Source organism: Salvelinus fontinalis, chromosome 37 (genome assembly GCF_029448725.1).
Source record: "Salvelinus fontinalis isolate EN_2023a chromosome 37, ASM2944872v1, whole genome shotgun sequence".
NCBI classification, from domain to species: Eukaryota; Metazoa; Chordata; class Actinopteri; order Salmoniformes; family Salmonidae; genus Salvelinus; species Salvelinus fontinalis.
In genome coordinates, this window is record NC_074701.1 from 12,305,712 (window position 1) to 12,331,907 (window position 26,196).

The window sequence follows — 26,196 nt, forward strand, 5'->3', positions numbered from 1 at the left end:
TATCTACACGTGCGTGAGTACAATCAAGATTTCCTTTACGGGCATCTCTCAAGCTGTGGCATCTCGGCAAGATGTCTGCGTGTCACTCAGAACACATGTTGCTAGTGCGTCCATGTGGACGGAAGATCTGACGGGGAATATGCTAATTGGGCCTTAATCGTGTGCCATTACGCAGCGGGGGAGCAGGTGGGTCGATAGGGGGGTGGAGTTTCATGCCGCGACACCGGCTGAACTGTGTCACAATGTAGTCGTCGACGCTCGCTTGACGGGCGCGGCATGAACGGGAGGCGCCTAGCCTAGCTAGCCGTCTCTCTGTCGAGCCGAGCCTCCTGACAGGCAGCCAAGGCATGCCAGGCACTGTTGGCTTCCATGAGCTACAGTGAGCTACAGTGATGGATGTGTCTAGCTCCACACTGAGGTGGACTCATTGTGTTTTAGAACAAGAAGATGTCTAAACTGTTGGTGACAGGAGGACGAGGCAGCAGCCCGGGTGTCCCGGGTGCACTGACGGACTTGGTTCTGAACAGAAAAGAAGAGTCTTGTCGATAGAAATAGAGGATGAGTTTGAACCCTTCGAAAGCTCAACTGAAAGGTAGAAAGAGAGAAAAGCTAGCTAAATGCCCCCGTGCTGAGGAGAGATCGCAGAGGCAAGATGACGTGTTCAACCGGACGTATCAAACTCTCTTTAAAACCTACAGTATCATCTAGCTGTCAATCTCTCAAAATGTAGCCATGTGCCTGGTCTTCATGCTCCTTATTTTGTCAAGACACGATTGAGTCCATCGCAAACGCGGACGTTTTAACTCCACAATACCCATCGTCGTAACGTCTTCCTATCAATCTCCCCAAAACAACAATGGGCATGCATACCCGAGTCTGGTTGTCTTACTCCTTATATTGTCAAGACAAGATTGAGTCTATCGCTAACCCTGAAATCAAAACTCCCCAACAGTATCAGTTAAGCCAATGATTGACTAAGATGTAAGCATCTCTATTTAAAAGATGAAACATCTCTTACCTGATGTCTCCAACCAGCTGCTTTATCTTTAAGTAAGGACTCAGGATACACCTCAGGTCTTGACATGCACCCCCAATTAGCCACCCCGACGCTACCCTTCCCCTCGCTGCCTCCAGGCTCTGCCCTAAAAACAGTACATGTGGCAGGATCCTCTCACATTGACAGATCTCCCCTGATCTCTTCTATTTTCTAACATCTCAGAGCTAAGCGTTAATGCTCCCAGCAGGAAAGAAAGCACTCCTGTGACCCGTTAGCTAACCCACACCGGCATACAGGCCTCGTAACCAGCCACGTCCCGCAGTGCTTACTGGTGCCTGTGTCTCGCTCTTTCTTCACCTTTCTCTCTCCCTCACTCGCTCTCTCGTTCTCTTTCCCTTTTTCTCTCTCTCTCTCTCTCTGTATTTCTCATTCACAGCCTCAGGCTAAGAGAAGGAGGTGCCACCTACGGAGGAAGAGAGAGCTAAGCGGTAGGCAACATCAGTAACGGCAGCCATACTCCTACTCCCCTTGAGACGACGGCAAAATAACACCCTCATAAGGACAACAAACTGCTGTGTAAAAAGCCCCTGGGGGCCGGGTCGGGAAACCCCTGGAGGGACAGGCAACCTGGCTTTCATCACAGGATATGTACTGCCAGCCAATATGTCAATAGGAAACACACAGGAAGACAGCTAGCTAGATAAAGCATTCATTCATCTACTGTAGGGCAGGCAAATTAAGCTGGATGGACTGTACTGTACTGTCTAACACTGTGTAGAGAGAGAGAGAGAGAGAGTGAGAGAGAGAGAGAGAGAGAGAGAGAGAGAGAGAGAGAGAGAGAGAGAGAGAGAGAGAGACGTACTGCACTGTGCACTCAGAGCACCTCAATAGACATTCATAATCATTTCCACCGGAGAGCTTTGAGAGGGCGGAAATGAAAAGGCAGTGCACTTACTGCTTGGCAGATGATGGGGTATTTGATTCGATTGATGCCTCCGGCAAACACAGTGAAGGTCAGAGCCGTGTGGAAACACAAGTTGAGGAGCATGTGCCATCCCTTCCGACTGATGCGGATTGTGCTGCCAAAAGAAAAACCCACACAGTCAGTCAAATAAATATGAATAGCACAGAAAATCAGGGGAATGGATTACAGATTGATGGAGAGGATGTTGAGCATTTTAGAGTTTTCAAAATACCCACTTCATCATTCTGGTAATTTATTCGGATATAAGGGGATGAGAAATATGGGGGTGAGGTTCAAATCTGGTGAAATGCAATGTACATATTCCCTAAATTAATATACAGATTTTAAAGCACAGCCATGTCATACAATTCATCGTTCAGATCATATACAGGGAAGTACAGAAAATAGATGGATGAGAAAATAGAAATAACGGGATGAGGTGAAAGTCACTCTCTGCCACATGGCCTCAAATAGCACCATTTTGTTTCTCTCCTTCGCCCACACACTTTCAACATTTAGACAATAAAGCACTTTCCCTTTCCATTGTGTTAACAATGGATGATTGTTTGATTTGCAGTAACTATACGTTCTTTATGATGATTGACGAGAAAAGTGTTCTCCAACCCGTCGAGTATCTCTGCACCCTCATTTGCCATGTCTTGAAATAAATACGCAGATGGATTAAAAGTACATTTACATTGTAATACTTCTGACAGCCAACTTTCTAACTCCGACCATGACGTTTGGACTTTAAAGCATTCCCAGAAGGCATGGATTATTGAGTCTTTGTTAGTTTTACACTTAAGACATGACTCTGCTGTCCAAAAAAATTGAATTTTGTCTCGTGTAATACATTCTATACATTCGTTTATACTGGATTAATCGTCCATTTTTGTTAACTGTAGTTATGTTATGCTACGTTAGTTATGTTCCAACATTCCCTCCATCGTGTGCCAATATCAGTTATTTCTAAGTCTTGGTTCCAACAGTTGTCAGTTGGATAGGCTCTCTGCAAGGTTTTGTATATCTTACCTGTCATATGAATATCCTTTTCTGACTCAAATAGGAATTCCTTAAGATTGCTCTGACGTCCAAAATACTTCAAATAGACATTTCTTCATATGAAACTTGCAATGCATGTGAAAATATACATTGGTTCCTCCACCTCCAGAACTGCTTTTTAAAATTATGTCATGGAAATACATGTATTTCCTATTACCAAGTACTCTATGCCTTTAGTTTTCCATGTGGACCAATTTATCTGTGAATTCTGAAAAGCTATCCAAGGATTTTTCCATAAGGTTGTGTTTTTAGGGCGTGATATTGGTTCTTGTAGAATACGTTTCATTTTCTGCCAAATTGTTATCGTGTTCTTAACTATGAAGTTGTTATTGTTCTTAGCTTTATCATTTGAAAATAGTCACGTAGAAAGATTCTGGGGATGAGCATGTGCAGCTTAAATATGAACCCATTGTTCCTCTTTAGTGTATTTAACTATATGACGTAAGTAAAAAGCCCATGATGGAACACGAGTCACTTTAATAATGTTTACATACTGCTTTACTCATATCATATGTATATACTGTATTCTATTCTACCGTATTTTAGTCAATGCCACTCCGACATTGCTCAATCTAATATTTATATATTTCTAGATACGGTTGTGAATCGTTTTTAGATACTACTGCACTGGTGGAGCTAGGATCACAAGCATTTCACTTCACCCGCAATAACATCTGCTAATATGTGTATGGGACCAATAATATTGGATTTAATTTGGGTGGAGAGTTGATGTAAGGTTAAAACCACACTCAGACTCAGGAAGTTGTAAAACCTTCCTTTTTATTCAAAGTGTTTTATTTGCCCATATAAAGTGTGTTTTGACCGAGTATACTTTTTTAAAAGAATGTCTTTGAGGGGGTTAATTAGTATTACCGAGAATAAATATAACAACTTTGGGAGCCATGCCATTCTGAAGAAAGAGAGAGAGAGAGACCCTTAGGCATGGCACTTAACCTATATTGCCACTCTGTGTCCAGCTGTTGGAAAAAAATACTAAGAATATGTGGGTTAGCCAATCCGGATGTGGTATCCAGGTCAAATAAACTATCTATCCAGTATCCTAAATCAGCATTATCCTCATCATTTTCACCAGTGCCATTATACACCAGGGGGAAGACATGTATAGGAAAGCAACCTCTGTCGAGAGAAAGAGAGGGAGAGCGCAAGACTGAAAGAGAGAGTAAGAGAGACCACAGGAAGAGGGAGACCAGAGACCAGAGAGAGAGAGAGACCAGAGAGAGAGCATTAGTGAAAACAAGTGATAATGAGAGAGACATACAGACAGAGAGAGAGGGAGATAGAGAAAGAGAGAGAGCAGCAGTATCCTGTGAGACGTGTCTGAGTTAGTGTGCAGTGTTATGTGCCAAAGAGGAGAGGAAGAGCTGCTTTTTAGGTGCTAAACTACAACCGGGAGGCTCCAGGAGAGGGCCATAAATCACTGCAGCCTCTGCCTGCCTCCCAGTGCTTGTCATGGGCTTGGCTATGGGCTCTTATTGGGTCAAGTGCATTCACCTGGAACCCCTCCACTTCCTCGTTCCCCCGGGAGAGCATGTGGCTAAACTGACCTCTCACTTGTTCTCCTTGGCCCGAGCGGATATTCTCAAGGGTGAACTTGGAGTCCGAATGGAATAAACCCTTGATAATAGGCTCACCAGCGTCACTATTCAGTCAATACACACTCCCTTTGTTTGAAATACACTAACGTTATGACAGTCAGTGAAGTTATTTCTACACATTTCGGACATTTTTCTGATTTGAGATCTGCGTTCACAACTCAAGGCTTTCGCGTAAATCGTTCACTGACATCAATGGGAGACTGGTGTGCAAGGATCTCAATTCAGAGTGTCGCCCTTAGAGCATTTCTACAGTAAGGAAGACACGGCGTGGCTATGTTGTTATGCCTTTGGACATGGAGGGAGGCGAGGTGTTGTCGTGTTGTACTCCCGCCGCAGCTGTGAGACGATGGCTCGTTCCCTCAGAGATCAGGGTGTCTCCCGACTGCAGTCGTGGAGCCGCCGACGACATCACTCCTCCCAGACTGCAGTTCTTCATCATCCATCTACCCTGATAGATCGGGTTAGGTGACAACGTCATGAAAACGACGCGCACAGAGAGCTACCAACAATGACAAGAAACTGCCAATGTGGGGAATTGTAAGTGACTCGTTTCATCTTGTTCTTAATACCATGTCTTGTTTTGAGGTGTTTTAACTGACTTTATGTCAATTCTAATATGACAAAGAAAATTCGCTAGCTAGTTAACCAACAACTGTAACAATGTATTTGAGAGACAACAAGTGCTCATTGTACAAATGTATTTATGTTTTCGATAAACCTTGGAGACGAAATATAGTTTGCATGTTGTCAACAGTCTAAGCCAACCCCGTCTGTTGGCCCATAGTTGCGCGCGAGTCAGTTTTGTTGCTGAACAACCAACCCGTCTATAGTCCTTCATTTTGTCAATATCTCTTTTCCCTCTTTCTCAGAGTTGCCTCATACTCCCAACCTTACATTTGCTCATAGACCTTCGTGACCCATTACACCTATCTACTTCCCATCGGAACCAAAAAGGTCTCGTTTATTTCATCTGTCGTTTCAGAGACATGGAACAATTTTCTTTTCGGTCTTTTATTCCTCAGCACAGTGAAAGTGCAGAAGGAATGAATGCTCGTCACATTCAGTCGCTTACTCCATTGCTCGTGAGTGACTAACAAAGACTCAAAAGGGGAAAATGAGGCCCGAACAAATAACAAGCTATCCAGGTTGCCTGGAGACCACACTGGATCATCAGTAGAGGACGACTAGACAAACTGACATATAGCACAGCCCTCAGGGATTCAAAGACTATACGGAGAGAGGTGACTGAGGTGGTCTGGACATTATGGAGTAGGGGTAGTTTGGCTCACGCACGCACACACACACACCTCTAAACGGCACTGAGACACACACGCGCGCACACACATCAATCCTCCAGTTCAGACGTCTGAGTTCGGCCCACAGCGGCTGACTCACAACCCAGGAGCGTGACGGAGGAAAATGAAGAAAGAAAAATCCCAAAAAGGAGAGGCGGTGTGTTGTGTGATGTGATGGATACATGACCTGGATGTGTGTGTGTTTTTACCAAGCGTGGTTGGTTAACTGAAGATGAGAACTCACTTCAAATCCTTTCAACACGGAACTGAAACAAACAGACACACACATACTGTACACATCCACGCAGACAGACACATATCCCCTCCCTTTCCCGCCCCCCACCACACACACACAGTATTCCAAGGGTTTTTACCTGTGGTGCACGATATAGGTGATGATGGAGGCGAAGAGGCAGAGCAACATAACGGCCGTGCAGGCATACACGACCGGGTGCAGAAACTCCCCAGGGTACGGGGGGAAAGAAAGCACCTTCTTCAGATCCTACAGGAGAAAGAGAGAGAGAGAGAGAGAGAGAGAAAGGATATACGATTATGCAATTGTACTCAATGCTTTGAATTGAGAGAGACATGGACATGGGAGAAGAGAGACAACAAGACAGTGGGGGAGAGAGTGGCGGACGGGGGCAGAGAGAGGGGGGGGTGAAGAGAGAGAGAGAGACCAGGGTCAGACACGACATATGGTATCGTATTTCACATACTACGTCGACAAACAAACAATGTACTGTATACGACAGTCGAAGCGCATAGAAAAGGAAGTGGACCTCATGTGTATGCTGTAGCTGGGCAACCGAAAACAAAACACACTCGCACAATGCTCATTACCACATGAACAATGGTCCACAAAAACCGTTATGTCGCGCAAACCATTCTCCGAATTTGCAAAACACACATAGCGCTCCCGGGGAGCGAGAGAATCAGCATGACTCTCTCTCTCTCTCTCTCTCTCTCTCTCTCTCTCTCTCTCTCTCTCTCTCTCTCTCTCTCTCTCTCTCTCTCTCTCTCTCTCTCTCTCTCTCTCTCTCTCTCTCTCTCTCTCTCTCTCTCTCTCTCTCTCTCAATGTCATACTACTAGAGTAGCAGACGCTCATTAGGAAAACTTCAACATCCCGCTGCATCTGCGCTACACATCTGGAAGCATATATTGCCCTTTACAGGGCTCACACAGAAGCGTTACTATGCTGTCACGTCACACTGAGAACACACACACATCATCGTGACAACTATGTACATCGTTCTCTGGGAACGGTTTGCTCCTCTTTCAGGGTTTGGGTAAACATATGTTCTTCCACATCATATCCATCAAGAAATAAGAAAGCTAGCCTAGCTCCATTGATTTGGCTGTACTGTGACCATTGGTACAACTGCATGGGGCAGTTGAAACCAGCAGTGAGGTGAATAGGAGGATAAGACCAATGTTGTCACATCCCTTCTATCAAGACACATGAAAGTTAGCGCCATTGATTTGGCTGCACTGTGATCAACGCAGCCGTAGAACTGAATGGGCACCACTACTGAGGTACAAATAGGAGAGACATGGTATGGGAGTGAACAGGGTTGGCTCCGTAGCTCTGTAGCTCTATGATACCCCGTCTGTGTTCATGGCCGTGAGTGTATTCTACACAGCTGTCCTTCTCTATCACCACTTCCCTGACCAGCTAACACACAGGCTCACACAGGGACTGGTAGGGGCCGATAGAGGCTTGTGGGGGCCCGTGACCCTGCTGTCCTGTGTGCCGAGCACTAATAGTCAGGGCTGGAGGGTAAGAGGGCTATGGTCAGAGGCAGATCTGGATCTCTTACAGATATATGACAGTGTGACAGGGAGAGACGACCACTCAGAACATCACCAGTCAGTTCAATGGAGCCTGAACTGAGAAAGGCAGAGGGATAGCAGGGAAAGTGAGTGAGAGAGAGAAAGAGGGAGAGGAAGCTGAAGAGAGGGAGAGAGAAGATGAGGGTGAAATAGAGAGCGAGAGAGAGAATTTGTACGTGGAAGGAGGGGGAGAGAGCGTGAGAGGGCAAGGAAAAGAGAGGGAATGAGGCAAAAGGAGAGGGAGGGCTGATTGCCAAGTACAAGTACAATTCTCAGCTATAGTAATGACAATCTGAAATGACAGGACCTTTTTTTATCCGTCCAGAGTGGTTAAAAGTACAGCGAAGGGCAAGTTCCCGGGGTCAAAGTGTCTCATGGGACATATCAACATCACCAGATCATCATCATCACTGAGGCGATAATGGTAACTGAGACTACTGAAGCTCTGCCTCTTAGCCCCTGAGCTTTTACACCATATTCAACCATTTACCACTTGACTGACTGAACCAATCAAAACTACTCATCAAATGCCCTCATATTGGATTCAAGGAGCCTCCTGCTAAGTAAAATCCATATATACTCAACTAAATCTTTATACCCTATCCATATATAGCCTGCTGAGAGTATCCCCATAACTCCAGGAGCAGTCCTAGTATCTGAGAAATGCAGGAGGGGATGTCACGCCCTGGCCGTAGAGAGGTTTTTATTCTCTATTTTGGTTAGGTCAGGGTGTGACTAGGGTGGGCATTCTAGTTTCCTTATTTCGATGTTGGTGTGGTTGATTCCCAATCAGGGGCAGCTGTCTATCGTTGTCCCTGATTGGGGATCATATATAAGTTGTCATTTTCCTTTAGGGATGTTGTTTTCTGTTTAGTGTCTGTTACCTGACAGAACTGTTCACTTTCGTTTTGTTATTTTGTTTGTGATTTTTGATAATAAAAATCATGAACACTGGTCCACTACTTTCGACGAGAACCGTTACAGGGGACTTTAGCTCACGGGGCTGCCCGGGACTGGATTTACTGCTGTGGGGTGAGGTGACTGGAGGAACACTAACAGTCATCCGACTGGCTCGGGTCAAACGGTAGGAAGGGGCTCAGAGAAGAGGAGGGGAAAGGGGAGGGGAGGAAAGGGAAGGGGGGGAGGAGGGTGATGAAGAGAAGAAAAAAGAGCATGGAGAGGTGGAAGAGAGGAGAGGAAAAAGGTGCAATGTATGGAGGGTTAGAAGTAAAGAAGAAGGGCAAGATGGAGGAGGAGTGGGGGAGGAGGGAGATGTCACTTTCACCAGACCGAGAAAAATTGTGAATCACACTGCAGGGTGCATGACTGCCTGCTTTGAACAAATAGTTCTCAGCGTTGCCAGTCCCAGTGGTAAAACTCCTGGGGAGATGCAGGGAGAGACAGACCTCTCATACAGTGGACAGGAGAACAAAGACTGCAGGGTGATTGATGCCAAATACTGGCGCATCAACTTGATCTCACAACCGAATGATCCCATTGGTTGAAAATCAACGTCCCAGGAAATGGAGAAAAAGACCTGCATATTCTCCCAATTGCAAAACATCCGTTTATCATTGTCATCGCTGGTGTTGCCTCGACACTCTTAGAAAAACCTCAGATAGATAGTCGGCTGTCCCCATAGGATAACCTTTTGAAGAACCCTATTTGGTTCCACGTAGAACCCATTCTACAGAGTTCTACATGGAACCCTAAAGGGTTCTACCTCGACCAAAAAGGGTTCTACCTTGAACCAAAAAGGGTTCTCCTATGGAGACAGCCGACAAACCCTTTTGAAACCCTTTTCTCTTTTTTTCTAAGAGTGTCGTTGCTTAACAGACACATCATGCAATATCCATAACCATCATAGTTTGCCTGTAGGGGGAACAAACAAAAAAATACAGTATATCCCCAATTGTTCATATAGCAGTGATACTGAGTGATGTCTCCTTGCAATACCTTGTAGCACCAGGCTCTGAACAATTCCCATTCCTCACTTATTCTCCCCAACCCAGCCCTACTCCCAGCGTCAGACAAGAACAGCAGCCAGACAGTTTCCAATAGGATTCTTCCATCCAGACCACTCACAGCTATTATTATCATTATTACTATCATATTACATCAGTGAGTGTTGCCTGGCTGCCTGTGTGGACATTATTAGTGTGTTTAACGGGGCCTCTGTCCCGGCCCTGACAGCACAATTCACTACAGACTGAGCCACAGTTTTACCGTGCCCAGGCCGGCTAAGCCTATTCTGGATTAGCCGCCATGTTCCGTCTAAGCACGCTCCATTGTCCCTTTCCCCTCTGCAGCCAAACAGCCTCTTTATCCGGTGTCTGTGTTGTCGCTACACATTTAATCCACACGACACGCGCTCTCGCCCACCATCCCCCGAAAATCAGATTACTAGTGTTAATTAAACCAGGCCCAATCCAATAATCCATAATCTCAAAAGATCCCAGTAACATTGAACATTTGAGAGATCATGGAGTCAGTGGGGTCTGGGAGGTGCTGTGCTAAGATGGTGTCTGTATACCAATATTTATTTTCATGACGATTTAAGGATCGTGGTCAAACTGAAGCGCATGCGCTCAATATCTCTCCCGTGTTCTTTTCCCCCCCTCACACATGCATACGACGGAAAAATGCGGAGACTTACAGGAACACACACACATTTAACGTCCCTTGGCGGACTGCCCGAAGAGCTCCCGGCTCCATCCAGCACCATACTTTATCATCCCTGAGCAGCCGTTCTGGAACGGAACTGGAGAGTGTGCAAATCAAACCCATCTATAACCACCCAATAACACTCAGGGGAGCAGGCCAGTCAAACTCCCTCCCTGGACAAATCACTTTTTATTTGTCACGTGCTTCAGTGAAAGGGGAAAGGTGACTAGCAGGCGATGTTCCCGAAAAAACCATTACGCAACATGTATTTCTACAACGTTTCACTATGGGATGTGAGCCGAATGCTCTTATAACCTCGGAGACGGGAATAAGACAGATAGGATCGAGCTGTTGACAGAGACATGCACATGAAGCACACTGTTGTTTGTGTAATGACGTCAAGTTCAATCAAATAATAACACGTCGTATTATGGACCATTATGAGAGGACGTGTCTCGTTTGGAATACGGTGAAACGTCCCTCCAGACATCGTTATTTAAGGGCCCTGTGTATAATTTGGGCTTTATTCCTCTACTTACACATCAAAGGATACGGTTAACATCATGTCCCCAGAGTCTCTTCCTCTGCCTTAGATTAAAAGGAAGTAACATTTCCTGTGTATCTGAATTACGCTGTGTACAAAACATTACGAACATCTCTGAGATATAGACTGACCAGGTGACTCCAGGTGAAAGCTATGATCCCTTATTAATGTCACCTGTTAAATCTACTTCAATCAGTGTAGATGAAGAGGAGGAGACAGGTTAAAGAAGGATTTGTAAGGAGACATGGATTGTGTGTGTGCCATTCAGAGGGTGATATTAAAATATTTAAGTGCCTTTGAATGGGGTATAGTAGAAGGTGCCAGGCGCACAGGTTTGAGTGTGTCAAGAACTGCAACGCTGCTTGGGGTTTTCACGCTCAATAGTTTCCCGTGTGTATCAAGAATGGTCCACCACCTTAAGGACATCCAGCCAACTCGACACAACTGTAGGAAGCATTGGAGTCAACATGGGCCAGCAAACCTGTGGAATGCCTTTTGACACCTTGTAAAGTCCATGCCCCGACGAATTGAGGCGGTTCTGAGGGCAAAAGGGGGCGCAACTCAATCCTAGGAAGGTATTAGGAATGTTTTGTACACTTAGTGTATACTGTATCACTCTAGTTACTGCAGTCTCTTTTCTTAATAGACTTGAAGCTATGAGCTTAAGTGACCTATACTAAGTGCTCTGTGGAGTGACCTTGGCCCCTGTGTGTGTGTGTGTGTGTGTGTGTGTGTGTGTGTGTGTGTGTGTGTGCGCGTCTGCGGCGGAGCCCACTCACTGTTCAGCATGACATAAAGTTACTCAACCGTGATTACAAGGAAAGGATGTTGAAGGAATGACTGTAGGCTGAGTTCCTAAATTAACAAATGAAACAACCTGAAACATGTCTGAATGACAAAATAAGATGACCTCCACATTTCACTAACCAAGCTTGGCTCTCAACCTACACACATGTACATAGAACCCACATTATCTGTTGAATACCTTGTCAGACTATGATAACATCTATACTTGAAAAATGCAGTGCTTTTCTAAGAGGATAATCTATTGACATATTCACATGGTGGCCTACCCGGTGGAGAGCTGGCTGGTGGGCGCTGTCTGGGGCTGAGAGTGAGAGGAGGGTGACTCATCCCCTCTTTACTACACAGCAGTCTCAATGGAGCTCTCTGTATGCTCTGTATGCTCTCTGCACACACACGCACACGCACACACACACACACACACACACACACACACACACACACACACACACACACACACACACACACACACACACACACACACACACACACACACACGTTCCTTACGCCTTCTGAGACCACATGCTGCTCAACACTTAGAAAGAATATGGACAACATCAATCTCTTCCCTCACTGGTTGATACACTGTACACAAAACTGCAATTTTCTTCTAAAGTGCCCAACAAAGAATAACAATAACACTCCACAGGTTAAAGGGATACTGCAAGATTCTGGCAATTAATTCAATTTTTCTACTTTGTAAACTTGACAACATCATAATGACGTCAAAGTTGTTTTCGACAAATTGTTTGTCTACGTTAGCAATGTATTTCCAGGCCACTAGTGTAAATTTGACGATATAGTCATTAGCCGCCGTTTAGAAAAGACTTGGCATTTTACAATCAGTCAGACATCAATATGCTGCGGCATTTGTAGAATGTTGATAACAATGGCAACGACGCGACCGAGTGACCGAGGTACAACCAATGTTTACCATGCCCATACATCACTGCACATCTCTATGTTCTACACTGAAAAGGAAATGAAGAAGAGGTATTTCGAAAATCTGTCGCTATGATGTCATTGGGAAGAATGCTTTTTTAAAACTGATTTTCAAAAACTACAATGAGTTTCCAGCCAGGGAGGTGGCATTTTCACATTCGAAGACCGGTATGCTGCTGGCGATAATGAATATGATGTTAAAAGGTTAAAAGTGCTCAAATGTCCCTTTAACAATAACTCAGCTAGTGCAATCAGAAAGCTCACCAGAGAGACTTCCTCTTGTCTATTCCTGTTCAACATTTGTTTCTCGGTCTCCTGAACCAACAGAGGCCTCCGATGGCATCCGAGTGCCGCCGGCCCATAAAAAAGCACTGTAATGTAATGTTAGAGCTCTGATGACTCTATTACGATCATCATAAAAACCACATTGTTTCCAAAACACTTCAGACTGAAATTTCCGAGTGCGGATGAAGGGCTTGTCAAAGACTAGACACTGCTGAATCCCCATCAGGGCCAGACCATAACTAGTCTACAATGATGTGTGGCAGCAATACACAACTTGATAGGTCTGGAAGAGAAAAGAGAGCAGGGAAAGACAGAAAAAGTGTTTCTGTGTTTATTGCATATGCCTACTTGCAGCATGTCCATGTGTATTTACAATGTGCGTGTGTAGACTATGGGAGTGTACGTTCATGGCTGAGAAACTTCTGCCTCACACCTTCCGACCCCCTATGCTTTCCCATTTCCCACCCTCCCTCCCTTCCTCTGCAATCTTCTCCTCCATTTTTTGATTATGGATTGCATGACAACAAGGCCAATCCCATTTCACACCCTGACAGCTCTGCTACCTGCAGCCATTTAGGCCTAAGTGGCCGCTCCATCTCATCCTGCTCCCATTTACATGTTTGGGTCTCATTATGACATACGGCAGGCAGGCAGGCCGCCACATAGTGTTTGGATGCGAAAAGAGGAATTTCACTGGCCAGATTAGTTTTCACCTTTGATACGGGAGCGTATCGCTCACTCAGTGGAATGGGATGCGGGGTTGGGGGGAGAATTGAGTGAACTTTGAAGTTAAACCGTGGAGGTGCAACGCCTCACCTGACCTCCGGAGAAATACTAATGTGAAACATGACTCACACACACGGGCGAGGCACAGCCCCTACACACGCATCGGTACTTCGCACACACAAACGGCCCCCTCTCTCAGCGAGACACAAGAACAAACACACACGCACGCACACCGAAGAAATGGTACGAGAGCTGTTAAAATCAAAGACACATAATCTCTCAGCATTTTACTAAAATATTCCTGAAAAACATGTGATCATGATCCACTTTTTTTCTATGCACAGCCATGCTCTCTTCCTTCATGTAAACTATTACTGTCAGGTCAATGAACATAAAAATATATTGCCACAATTATGACCATATGGAAAGTAAGTCAACGCATATTAAGATAGTAAGTCTGTCTGGCTAATTTACTCATATCCCATCACTTGCTGTGTTTGACCCAAGATGAGCTACCCGCGTCAACTCAAATAACTATGCCGTGCCTCGGCAACCCTTCTCATAAAAAATACTGTTCATACATTTGAAGTCAGACGTTTTCAGACACCTTAGCCAAATACATTTAAACTCAGTTACAATTCCTGACATTTAATCCAAGTAAAAATTCCATGTCTTAGGTCAGTTAGGCTCACCACTTTATTTTTAGAATGTGAAATGTCAGAATAATAGTAGAGAGAGTGATTTATTTCAGCTTTTATTTATTTCATCACATTCCAAGTGGGTCAGAAGTTTACATACACTCAATTAGTATTTGGTAGCATTGCCTTTAAATTGTTTGACCTGGGTCAAATGTTTCGGGTAGCCTTTCACAAGTTTCCCACAATAAGTTGGATGAAATTTGGCCCATTCCTCCTGACAGAGCTGGTGTAACTGAGTCAGGTTTGTAGGCCTCCTTGCTCGCAAATGCTTTTTCAGTTCTGCCCACAAATTTTTTATCAGATTGAGGTCAGGGCTTTGTAATGGCCACTCCAATACCTTGACTTTGTTGTCCTTAAGCCATTTTGCCACAACTTTGGAAGTCTGCTTGGGGTCATTGTCCATTTGGAAGACCCATTTACGACCAAGCTTTAACTTCTTGACTGAAGTCTTGAGATTTTGCTTTATTATATCCACATAAATTTCCTCCCTCATGATGCCATCTATTTTGTGAAGTGCACCAGTTTCTCCTGCAGCAAAGCACCCCCACAACATGATGCTGCCACCCCCGTGCTTTTGATTGGGATGGTGTTCTTTAAACAATTTAAAGGCAATGCTACCAAATACTAATTGAGTGTATTTAAACTTCTGACCTACTGGGAATGTGATAAAAGAAATAAAAGCTGAAATAAATCATTCTCTCCACTATTATTCTGACATTTCACATTCTTAAAATAAACGGTGATCCTAACGGACCTAAGACATGCCATTTTTACTTGGATTAAATGTCAGGAATTGTGAAAAAACTGAGTTCAAATGTATTTGGCTAAGGTGTATGTAAACTTCCGACTTCAACTGTACATAAGGTGATGGGCCAGGATCATAGACTTTGATAGACATAACATCTCTGTATCTGTGCCATGATGGCGTCTGTGAGAGCATGGGCAGCGTCATTGAGGCCATCTCCATCTTGAAAGTCAATTTTCTTCTTCAGAAGTAAAATGCATTGGCTGATCCCTCCTGATGACCCGGGCTGTCACGACTCCAACTGAGTCATCAGGTGTCATGCCAACCCGGTCATCAGAAGGGATCAGCCAATCAATTTGGAAGTCCTACCCAGTTGACTAAATCAAAGCGGCGAAAGTCCCCAATGGCGCTGCCCATGCTAACACTGGGTTTTGGTCACTACAGGACTCCATAAAAATCCATGGCCAGGGCATAGGTTTAGTTAGGTTTCAATTATAAATCAATCCTAATGTGACTTGGATTTAAAGGATAGGCACCTAGACTGGTGCAGGAAATATGGCGGAAGGAAACTCTCTTGCCAATGTTTACACCAATCCAATGCTTTTTTAACTTTAGTAGTAGATGCAAGAAGAATCAAATACCTTTGCCTTTATCTGACTGAAAAAAATGACGTCACGGCACATTTGACATGTTATGTTTGTGTAATATTAAACATGTATCACCGACTAACCCCTTCAAATAGGGTTCATGAAAACAGAAATATAAGCAATACAACACTGCTACACAAATCTATCAGTTCATAGCCAGCCATTCTGTGTGTGTGTGTGTGTGTGTGTGTGTGTGTGTGTGTGTGTGTGTGTGTGTGTGTGTGTGTGTGTGTGTGTGTGTGTGTGTGTGTGTGTGTGTGTGTGTGTGTGTGTGTGTGTGTGTGTGTGTGTGTGTGTGTGTGTGTGTGTGTGTGTGTGTGTGTGTGTCTGTTTCTGTTCAACCCAACAAGATTTTCTGGTTTCTCTTCAATAAGACTCTGTGTTCCAGAGAGGTGGTCATTCAGTTTCTCATGCCGGATGACAGTTGACCACAGACAGAGAATATTCTCTCCACGAACACCTGGGATACATGGGCAGAAACCAGATCCAGTGCCACGAGGTGAAGCTTAGGATAAACAACCTTCCTTGCCTGCCAGAGCTGGAGAGGTGACTCTGTAAACATGCCCCTCTTAACCTCTTCCAAGTATTTCCACAGATCACACAGTGCACTTAATGCCCTGTCAGATTGACCCTCCAGCTGGACAGTGACCTCAGACACAATCTTCAATGCAAGCTATATTTCTGAAGCGCTGTGGACGAGATGCTTGCTGAATTCATCGTGCTGGCATCTTCCTGGTGTCCTGCTGCTCCGCTGCTGTACTCTCTGATTTGTTGAAGTAAAGCAAAAGACTCATCAGTGGCTCCATCTCTGTTTAGCAAAGTGCCAGAGACATATTTGGGTCCATCAGGCAAGCTGCTGCAGGGGTTGGATCAAAGTTGGCTGCCAGAGGATTCAGTATGCATGCGAAGCGCTCACACAGTGACTTCAAGAGGACCTGTGCCAACTGTTTTGCAACAGTAGTTGACTGCAAGTGCGCCTCAAGGTTGAGAAGCCATGGCACCACATCAGACAGCGAATGGCTTTCAGTTTGAATCTGGTCGGTGTGGGCCAACTTCACAAGTTGGTCAAGCTTGGCCCAGTCACGCACCATGCTCGCCCTCAGATTTCTTTCCTGTTAGTTAGTGATAATGATGCACAAGCTAGGCTTATTTGAAACATCGGCATCTATTGCCAGCATTTACCCACCAAATTCAGAAGCTCGAAAAACCCAATTGGGAAAAAAAGCTTTAAAACCCCATTTGATTTTTGCTTAAAGTTTAGGGAAAAAATTACCATAATTTAAGATGTTTTTTATAAAAATGTTGTTAGGTTTGTAGTCAAAGATAGTTTTAGTTTTTTAAATGTTTTTCATTTCATTTTTTAAATTGTTTTTCAAAATGCTGTTTTTATTTTGGTTTTCATTTACTCTAATAGTCTAGCTGACGATGATTTCTGCTGCTCTATCGATCGCTACATACTTTAGTCTGAATCTGTCATCTTTGAAATCATTTCTGGTGACGATGGCCGTTGTACAAAACTAAATCATCAGCGACTGGACCAGAGTATCAAAGCCAATGGTGAATTTTCAAAACTTCGCTTTACCCACGTTTGTTCTGGCTCTGGCCCAACCCATCGGTTTCTGGGACCAATCAGACGGTTTGAATGTGTTCACATTCTAGAAAGGTCGGGGAGGGAGTCAAATCCAGACTCATTGTGGAGAAGAAACAACCGTTTGACTGGAGCAATGAGTCTGGGTGGCTCCACCCATCCCTCCCCACAGTACAATAGCCATGTCCTTTCAACCCCAGCCTTGATGTGATACTGTCTGTGGTGATATCCTCTGCTCGGGGCCTGGGAGCAGCTGCATCTGACTTACACGGCCCAACTTCACATGCGCACTAGCACTCAGTGTGCACAGTGAGCAGCGCGAGCAGCGACGATGTCATCACTTTATCCAAAAAGATGGCAGACATTGTATGAATATAAATTGGTAATATATTTGGCTGTGAGTAACAGAAAAAAATCTGTCACAGAAACAATTATTTTAATAATTCAGTGCACGTTTTGCGCACGAAGCCGAAGACTGTCTTATTAGAAATGTTCTATTCTGACTTCTCTATGTGGCTGTCTATGGGCCGGGCGTCAGTTAAACTGCAGTACCGAAGCAAGACTGTAGGAGCAGTCAAAACTGTGCTTCTAGACCGGAACCCTGGCCCCTTGAGGCAGACCTGAAGCCAGCCAGCCAGTGCTGAGATGGATCACACTGTACATGGCCCTAATGGACGCAAAGTAAGCTCGAAATGTGTTTGTCTAGACCAGCCAGCATGTGTAAATAATGTGCTGTCTGTTTCGGTTAAAGCGATACACAATAGCAAGAGCCATGCCCAAGCCCTCCTCCAATCGAAACTAGCCTACCTAGTTTCATTTGGATCCCGCGATGTGGTTAGCCTCATTTGCTGGGGCCGCTACTATCTGTCCCGGGATACTGCCAAACCCTAAAGTCTGAAGAGCTGCTGCTTGGCGCCTAGCGAGGTTTCCTTGACAGTTTGAACACAGCCCACGGCGTGGTTAGCCCCTATGGCTAGGACCGCGGATAGTCTCGGGCTTGTGGCTGTTTAAATCGCTGCTGTTTGTTGCTATTTGCATCGGTCCTGCAAGCTGTGCTGGCTGGAATTGCCAGTGTTAGCCTACCATGCTACCATGACAAAGACCAAAGCAGGTGGAAGTACCATTGAGGACAAGGTTATTTTAGGCAAACAAATTGTTCTACAAGCAATTGTTACAGCAACAATAACATAGTTTCAAGTTTTGCATCCAAATACTGGTGGAGTCAACTAAAAATATAATGGACGATTTGACCAGAAAAGTCCTGAACCTGAAGAATAGTTTGCAGTACTCCAAGGGTCAGCTCGATGAGTTTAAACAGGACAATCAAGGCGGAACGACATTGTTGTGGACGGAATTGCAGAATCACCACATGAAATCTGGACGGAGTCTGAGGACAAAGTGAGGGAAATAATCACTGAGAAACTGAAGACGGACCACAGGAAGACTGAGGTGGAGCGCGCCCACAGGACTGGAGAACCGGCCCAGGTGACAGGCCCAGGCTGATACTGGTCAAGTTCCTGAGGTTCAAGGACAAGGTAGTTGTTCTGAACAGAGCCAAGAACTTGAGAGGAGCGTACATCTTCCTCGAAGAGGACTATCCTGAAGCTGTGCACCAGAAAAGCAGAGAACTTATCTCAGCCATGAAAGCTGCCAGAGTGCGTGGAGACATTGCTTACATCCACTATGACAGGCTCATTGTCCACCCTCTCTCCCAAAAGCCTGGAAGGGATGAGAGAGCCAAGCCTGTGGGTTCATAGCTTCAACCCCGCAGCACACGCACACACCAACTAGTTAATGGACTGCTGAATACTTTTATTTCTGTTGGTTTGTTTATTCTTTCCCCTATTATGTCTATCTCTGATAAGCTACACAGGAAAGGGCGAAAAGTAGCCCATGTAAATATGTGTAGCCTTTAGAAACTGTAACGGTTCTCCTCCTCTTCGTCTGAAGAGGAGAAGCATGGGTCGGACCAATACGCAGCGAGGTATGATGACATAATAAATTTATTAAACACGACGAACACTGACACGAACTATACTTGAAATATTTACAAAACAACAAAAACGACGTAGACTGACCTAAAACATGAAAACTTACAAATACACTAAGAACGCACGAAACAGGTACAGACTACAAACCAACGCTACAGTCCCGTGTGGTACTAACATACATACAGACACAGAAGACAATCACCCACAAACAAACAGTGAGAACAACCTACCTTAATATGACTCTCAATCAGAGGAAATGCCAAACACCTGCCTCTAATTGAGAGCCATACCAGGCAACCCTTTAACCCAACATAGAAACACAACACATAGAAATGCCCACCCAGCTCACGTCCTGACCAACAAAACAAAAGATTAACACAATAACTATGGTCAGAACGTGACAGAAACAAGCTTAATGAAATCAATAACTTGCAAACATCAGATAAGATTCATATATTAGCCATTTCTGAGACACTTCATTATTTTGAATATACAGCATTAGCAATACAAGGATGTAACATCAACAGAAGAAACAGGAATGCCTATGGGGGAGGTGGTGCTGTATATAATCAGAGCCTTATTCCTGTAATGCTTAGAGAAGATCTCACGTCAAGTGTTATTGAAGTGTTGTCATTGCAGGTTCACCTGACTAATCTAAACGCCTATTATTTGGGGGTGTTGCTACAGGCCACCAAGTGATAACCGTCAGTATCTAGATCATGTTTGTGAAATGCTTGATAGTGTGTGTGGGGTGACCTGAACATTGACTGGTTAGCAACTAGCTGTCCTCTCAAGAGGAAGCTTCTAACTGTGACTAACGCCTCTACTATGACCCAGGCTATCCCTCAACCAACTGGAGTGCATACTAATAGTGTTAGATGTGACATCCACTTGTATTGATCATATCTTCACGAATGCTACAGAGCTTTGCTCCGAAGCAATATCAGTTCCCATTGGCTGTAGTGACCGTAACATTGTGGCAATAACTAGGAAAGCCAAAGTGCCAAATGTTGGGCCTAAAGTCATTTATAAGAGATCATACAAAATGTTCTCTCGGGACTCTTTTGTTGATGAATAAAATGTATGTTGGTCTGATGTGTATGAGGAAGTAAATCCAGATGCAGCACTGGAAGTTTGTAAAATGATTTATGCCAATTGTTGACAAGCATGCACCTCTTAAGAAATTAACTGTGAGAACTGTTAGAGCCTTGGGCCATTACTCTTCTCTATATTTACAAATTATTTGCCACTCTACATGTCAGCCCCCAAAGCCTGTGAGCTCATTGAAATTCTAAATATGGAGCTACAGTCAGTGGTTAATAATAAACTGGTCTTAAACTGGTCTTCAATAAAGCAACAACTTAAAGGATTGTATTTGGTTCAAAACATTATCTAAGACATAAACCTTAAGTGGAGTTGTGTATGAGAAAGTTGTGGAAGCTAAACTCCTAGGTATATCATGTAATGTTGCTTTTCTTTGTCATGGTCAAGTCATATTGACAAAGTTGTTGTTAAGATGGGGAGGGGTATGTCTGCTCTAAAAAAAAAAATCTGTGTTGTTGACCCAAAAATCCACTGTACTTGTTGTTCAGCCTCTGGCCTTGTCCCATTTTGATTACCGTCCGGTAATATGGTCAAGTGCAGCAAAGAAAGACCTAGCAAAGCTTCATCTGGTTGAAAACAGAGCAACACGCCTTGCCCTTAACTGCACATACAGAACTAACATCAACAACATGCTAGTTCTTCCTGGTTGAGGGTTGACGAGAGATTCACTGCATCAATTCTTGCTTTTGTGAGAAATATTATTGCGTTGAAATGTTCAAATTGTCTGTATAATCAACTTGCATATAGCTCTGACAGACATAGTTACCCAACCAGACATGCCACCGGGGGTCTCTTTACACTCCCCAAATCCAGAACGAATTCAAGGCAACGCACATTATTATGTAGAGCTATGATCACATGGAACTCCCTTCCATCTCAAATGACTCAAGCAAACAGCAAAAATATGTTTAAAAAACAAATAAAACAACACCTCGCAACACAACGCCTCTCCCCTATCTGACCTACTTGTAACGTCCATGTTAGTGTTTTTGAAATGTATGTCAATTGTAAAATATTTGGTCTGTAATGCATTTTTCGTTATGTGTGGTACACCAGGAAGAGCTGTCGCCCTTGGCGATACAAAAAAATATCCTGTCCTCATTTCGACAGGGGCAGTTCTTGGGGTGGAAAAACAGTGAAGTGGCCATGGCTAGGAGGGCTGCTGGTGGGGAACAGTTTTTGGGAGAGAGTCCCTATTCCTCCTCTTAACATGGCTGGAATCTGCTAATATGGGATTATTTGATGTATTATTTATACTCTTCACTGCTACTGTGGGATTATATTAATTGTGTCTGAAGGTTACAAGTAACTTTAATCAAAATGATAAGTTACACATACACTGAGTGTACAAAACATTAAGAACACCTGGTCTTTCCATGACATAAACTGACCAGGTGAATCCAGGTGAAAGCTATGATCCCTTCAATCAGTGTAGATGAAGGGAAAGTGACATGTTAAAGGGATTTTTTTATTGAGACATGGATTGTGTCTGCCATTCAGAGGGTGAATTGGCAAGACAAAAGATTTAGGTGCCAAGTGCATCGGTTTATGTCAAGAACTTAAATGCTGCTGGGTTTATCACGCTCAACAGTTTCCTGTGTGTATCAAGAATGGTCCACCACCCAAAAGACATCCAGACAACTTGACACAACTGTGGGAAGCATTGGAGTCAACGTGGCCAGCATCCCTGTGGAATGCTTTCGACATCTTGTAGAGTCCATGGCCCAACGAATTGAGGCTGTTCTGAGGGCAAAGAGGGTTGGGGGTGCAACTCAATATTAGGAAGATGTTCTTCATGTGTGTGTGTGTGTGTGTGTGTGTGTGTGTGTGTGTGTGTGTGTGTGTGTGTGTGTGTGTGTGTGGTTCCATATGAGACATCTATACTAAATGGTTCCTCTTATTCAACCCTTTCCCATGTAAAAACATATGTCCTAGCCAACTGAAATGTAGCACTGTTAAAGTTATGCGTAACACATCACATCAGAATAAAAATATAATTTCAACAACACCATTATCATTTATAAACAGCGTTCATCCGCATGGACAGTTTTACAATTGAAGTGTAACGCAATGGTGCTGTCCATAAAAGCCTGTCGCTGCTTAGCTGCCAATGAATCAGTCGCTTCCAGAAACAACATTAAAACTGTGAGACCATTGAATAGCCTATTAACTTTCTTTGGATCGCTCCAACTATGATTGTGTACGCAGACATATTAATTTGAAACATCCTTCTTGCTAGGAGCAGAACTATTATAATCTTTCATATACTTAGCCGAGGACAGCAACAGTCATTTGAATAACAATAGGTTAAAGTAATGCCATTTGCAACCAAAAGAAGGGGAGGATCAAATACGAGGGAGGTTTTCCCATCCAATATGTTGTGTCAGTGAAAAATAAGCCCCAACACTGAGTATTGGCTGACTACAGCAAAGCCCCAGCAAAACTGTTGACGTTCAAATGAATGGCATGCCGTGCAGTTGAAACTCATTATTCATGGTGAAATCAATCTGCATCACATGCCAAATTATTGGCAAGTTGGAATCTGTTATGGAAGTGATGATTACTGACTCTGCTAGACCTCCCTAGACGTATAGTGACTATTAAAACTGGTCCCAGATCAGAAAAGTGACCTCATCAATTATCAGGATCCATATGGGGCCAGACATTTTTCCTGACTATTTGACCTGGCCAGGGAAAACTCTGTACCCTAAATGTTCTTGATCGTGTCGCATGGTAAGGAAACACTCCTGGCCCTTGTGTATCACAGAGCAAGAAATGACACCCTTTCAACACACTTCAGTCATCAAAACTTCAATGGTACTGTCATACAACCGCAGATAACACAGATGGCCTGATTCTTCATCCACCCAAACAGCTTCGTGTGAAAAAAAAAATGACGGCCTATCATACCAACAGAATGGCATCTGAATATGTGGGAAAAGGAAAACAATTAACCTGTGTATTAATTTGATTTTCCTAATAGTCTAAACGTTATAATAGCGTTCAACTGAGTGAGCAACTGTGGCACTTTCAAATTAAAAGGATAATCGATCCCCAGGTGTCCTTAAGTAGATCAAAAACTCTTTGGAAATCTCCTCTCAGACAATATGAAAGGGGAATTGATTCTATGTTCCCGCGCAGCAGACTGAATGAGCCTAGACTCTCAGTCAGAAACCAGAAGGCGTAGTGATTCCGATCGCCTACGCATACATGGAAATGTCCTCTCCATACGCACCCATCTTTAAAACAAGAGTGGGTGAGAGCTAGGGGTCAGAGGTAAGCACGGGTAAGTGCCTCACAAATCGTCGGCTCTGCCCTAACCCTCATCGTTATCACACAGCGGGGGGGTTGTGTGCAGTGCATGTGTGTGCATGCATAATTCCACCACAATGATGCCAACCGATAAGAAGAATGAGACAAAGGGAGTACTTGTACACTGTCTCTCCTGCTTGCCATTAGTATACTCTCAATACAGATTACAATCCACTCGCAAAATATTTCCTTTATTTACAGTATGCATAGTTGATTCATTTCCATGTTTTAGTTATTAGATACACTTTGTGGTAAATAGTGTATTCTAGGAATTAAAAGTGGACGGCTCACCTGCTTTGCTTCATTCCTACACAGAGCCCAGTTAGTATTAATTGCAATGCTGAACCAAGTCTATTTTCCCCTGTGTGTCCACTCAGCATTACACAGTCAGCCTACCCTACAGACTATAGAAATAGATCTCTGAATAGACCCTCTTCCATTGGCTTACGACTTTTGAGCCTTTGTAATGATTGGATACTGACAAATCCAGCTTTTCCCTGCATTCTGCTCTCTGTAAAGGTCTGTCCTTGCATATTAAACAGGCTGGAGCACTGGAGCAATCACATGGAGAAAACATGCCTCCCAGACTTCACTTCATGTTTAGACCAATCTAAAAATGCCTGCATGTTTGACAGTGAAAAACATACACACAGGTTAAGAGGAAAAAAGACTGTCACTGATGAAGATGAACGATCAGGCTGCAATGCTGTAAATTAATGAATCAGCCTTGCCCGCCCTACAGACACAGGCCTAGTGGGCTACAGAACACACACAGAGAGGAGGAACTGGGCTAGGGAAGGGCTACAGCTGGAGCTGGCCATGGTGCTGAAACCTAGAGCACGCATGCAATTTCAATCCAAATAGAATGTTCATTTATTTTACTATATAATTTGGCATTCCCAAAGAAGGCTACAGCGAGCAGGGGTGTCTGGATCTGTCTGTCCATGGTTCTGAAACCTGGGCAGTCAAAATCAAATCAAATTGTATTTGTCACATGCGCCGAATACAACAGGTGTAGACCTTACAGTGAAATGCTTACTTACCAGCCCTTAATCAACAATGCAGTTTTTTTTTAAATACCAAAAAAAAAAGAGATAAGAAAAACAATTGATTAAAGAACAACAGTAAATAACAATAGCTGGGCTATATACAGGGGGTACCGGTACAGAGTCAATGTGCGGGGGCACCGGTGTGGAGGTAATTGAGGTAATATGTACATGTAGGTAGAGTTATTAAAGTGACTATGCATAAATAATAACAGAAAGAAGCAACGGCATTCCGGAGGAGGGAGGGGGGGGCAAATAAATTGGGTGGCCATTTGATTAGATCTTCAGCAGTCTTATGGCTTGGGGGTAGAAGCTATTTAAGAGCCTCTTGGACCTACACTTGGCGCTCCGGGTACCGCTTGCCGTGCGGTATCAGAAAGAACAGTCTATGACTAGGCCGGCTGGAGTCTTTGACAATTTTTAGGATCTTCCTCTGACACCGCCTGGTATAGAGGTTCTGGATGGCAGGAAGCTTGGCCCCAGTGATGTACTGGGCTGCACGCACAACCATCTCTTTCAGTTACTAAAAAAACAAACATCTCATAGAAGATATAGAATAGAACATTACGTAGAGGAGTAGACTCATATTTAGCAAGACAACGGCATAACTGGAGAGGTCCAAGATGCCGAAACATGGGGCCCAGCATGCCACAACATATATTTACAATTTCATTTAGGTCCAAAAACAAACATATCTTACATAGAACTGTGGGATTCATAAGGATGCTAGGGGGGGGGGGGGGGGGGGGACTGTCCATGGTGCTGAAACCAGGAGAGCAGCATTCTACTGTATGTGTCTTCCATGTCTCAGGAGTACTCAAATACAAACATGAAGGTGTATTCAATAGCATGTGATTGAAACTGTCCCTGGTGCTATTTCTCCAATCTCTTTGATTTTCCAATTTATGACTCAACAGTCAACACAGCAAGGGAGCTCCCCGTCTCTTCTTTAATGAGCCCAATACCAACTTCTGTCGTATAATTGAATTTGGTATTCACAAACTATAATGAAACAGGTGCTATTAACAATTTACCTGCTGTCTATTCCAAGACCCAAAGTTTTCACATCTATATTAATATTCATATCTAGGGGCTAATCCTCTTCATATCCAGGGGCTAATCCGAAAGACAAGGACGACAAAGAGCACCTGCAATAAAATTCTCCTTCTCCCTTTCATTTAGCATTCTGGTCACAGGTCTACTCGAGACACGAGCATTTAATTTTCCCAAGCCAAGTCAAAAGCATCTCATTAAATTGCTTTTAAATAACAAACCATAACTGGATACCAATCCCCAGGGACAATTGTATTGGTCTGTCACGCTATTTGTAGA

General features: G+C 43.9%; 1 protein-coding gene across 1 annotated transcript in view; it reads right to left on the reverse strand.

Moving 5' to 3' along the window:
- LOC129836160 (adhesion G protein-coupled receptor A3) overlaps positions 1 to 26,196 on the reverse strand; it is a 255,828-nt gene that overhangs the window by 26,354 nt on the left and 203,278 nt on the right. Inside the window, exons 15-16 of the mRNA XM_055902004.1 lie at positions 6,309 to 6,436; positions 1,953 to 2,076 (exon numbers count right to left, since the gene is read on the reverse strand). Of these exons, the coding sequence (XP_055757979.1) occupies positions 1,953 to 2,076; positions 6,309 to 6,436 (252 nt within the window). The remainder of the gene's footprint in view (positions 1 to 1,952; positions 2,077 to 6,308; positions 6,437 to 26,196) is intronic.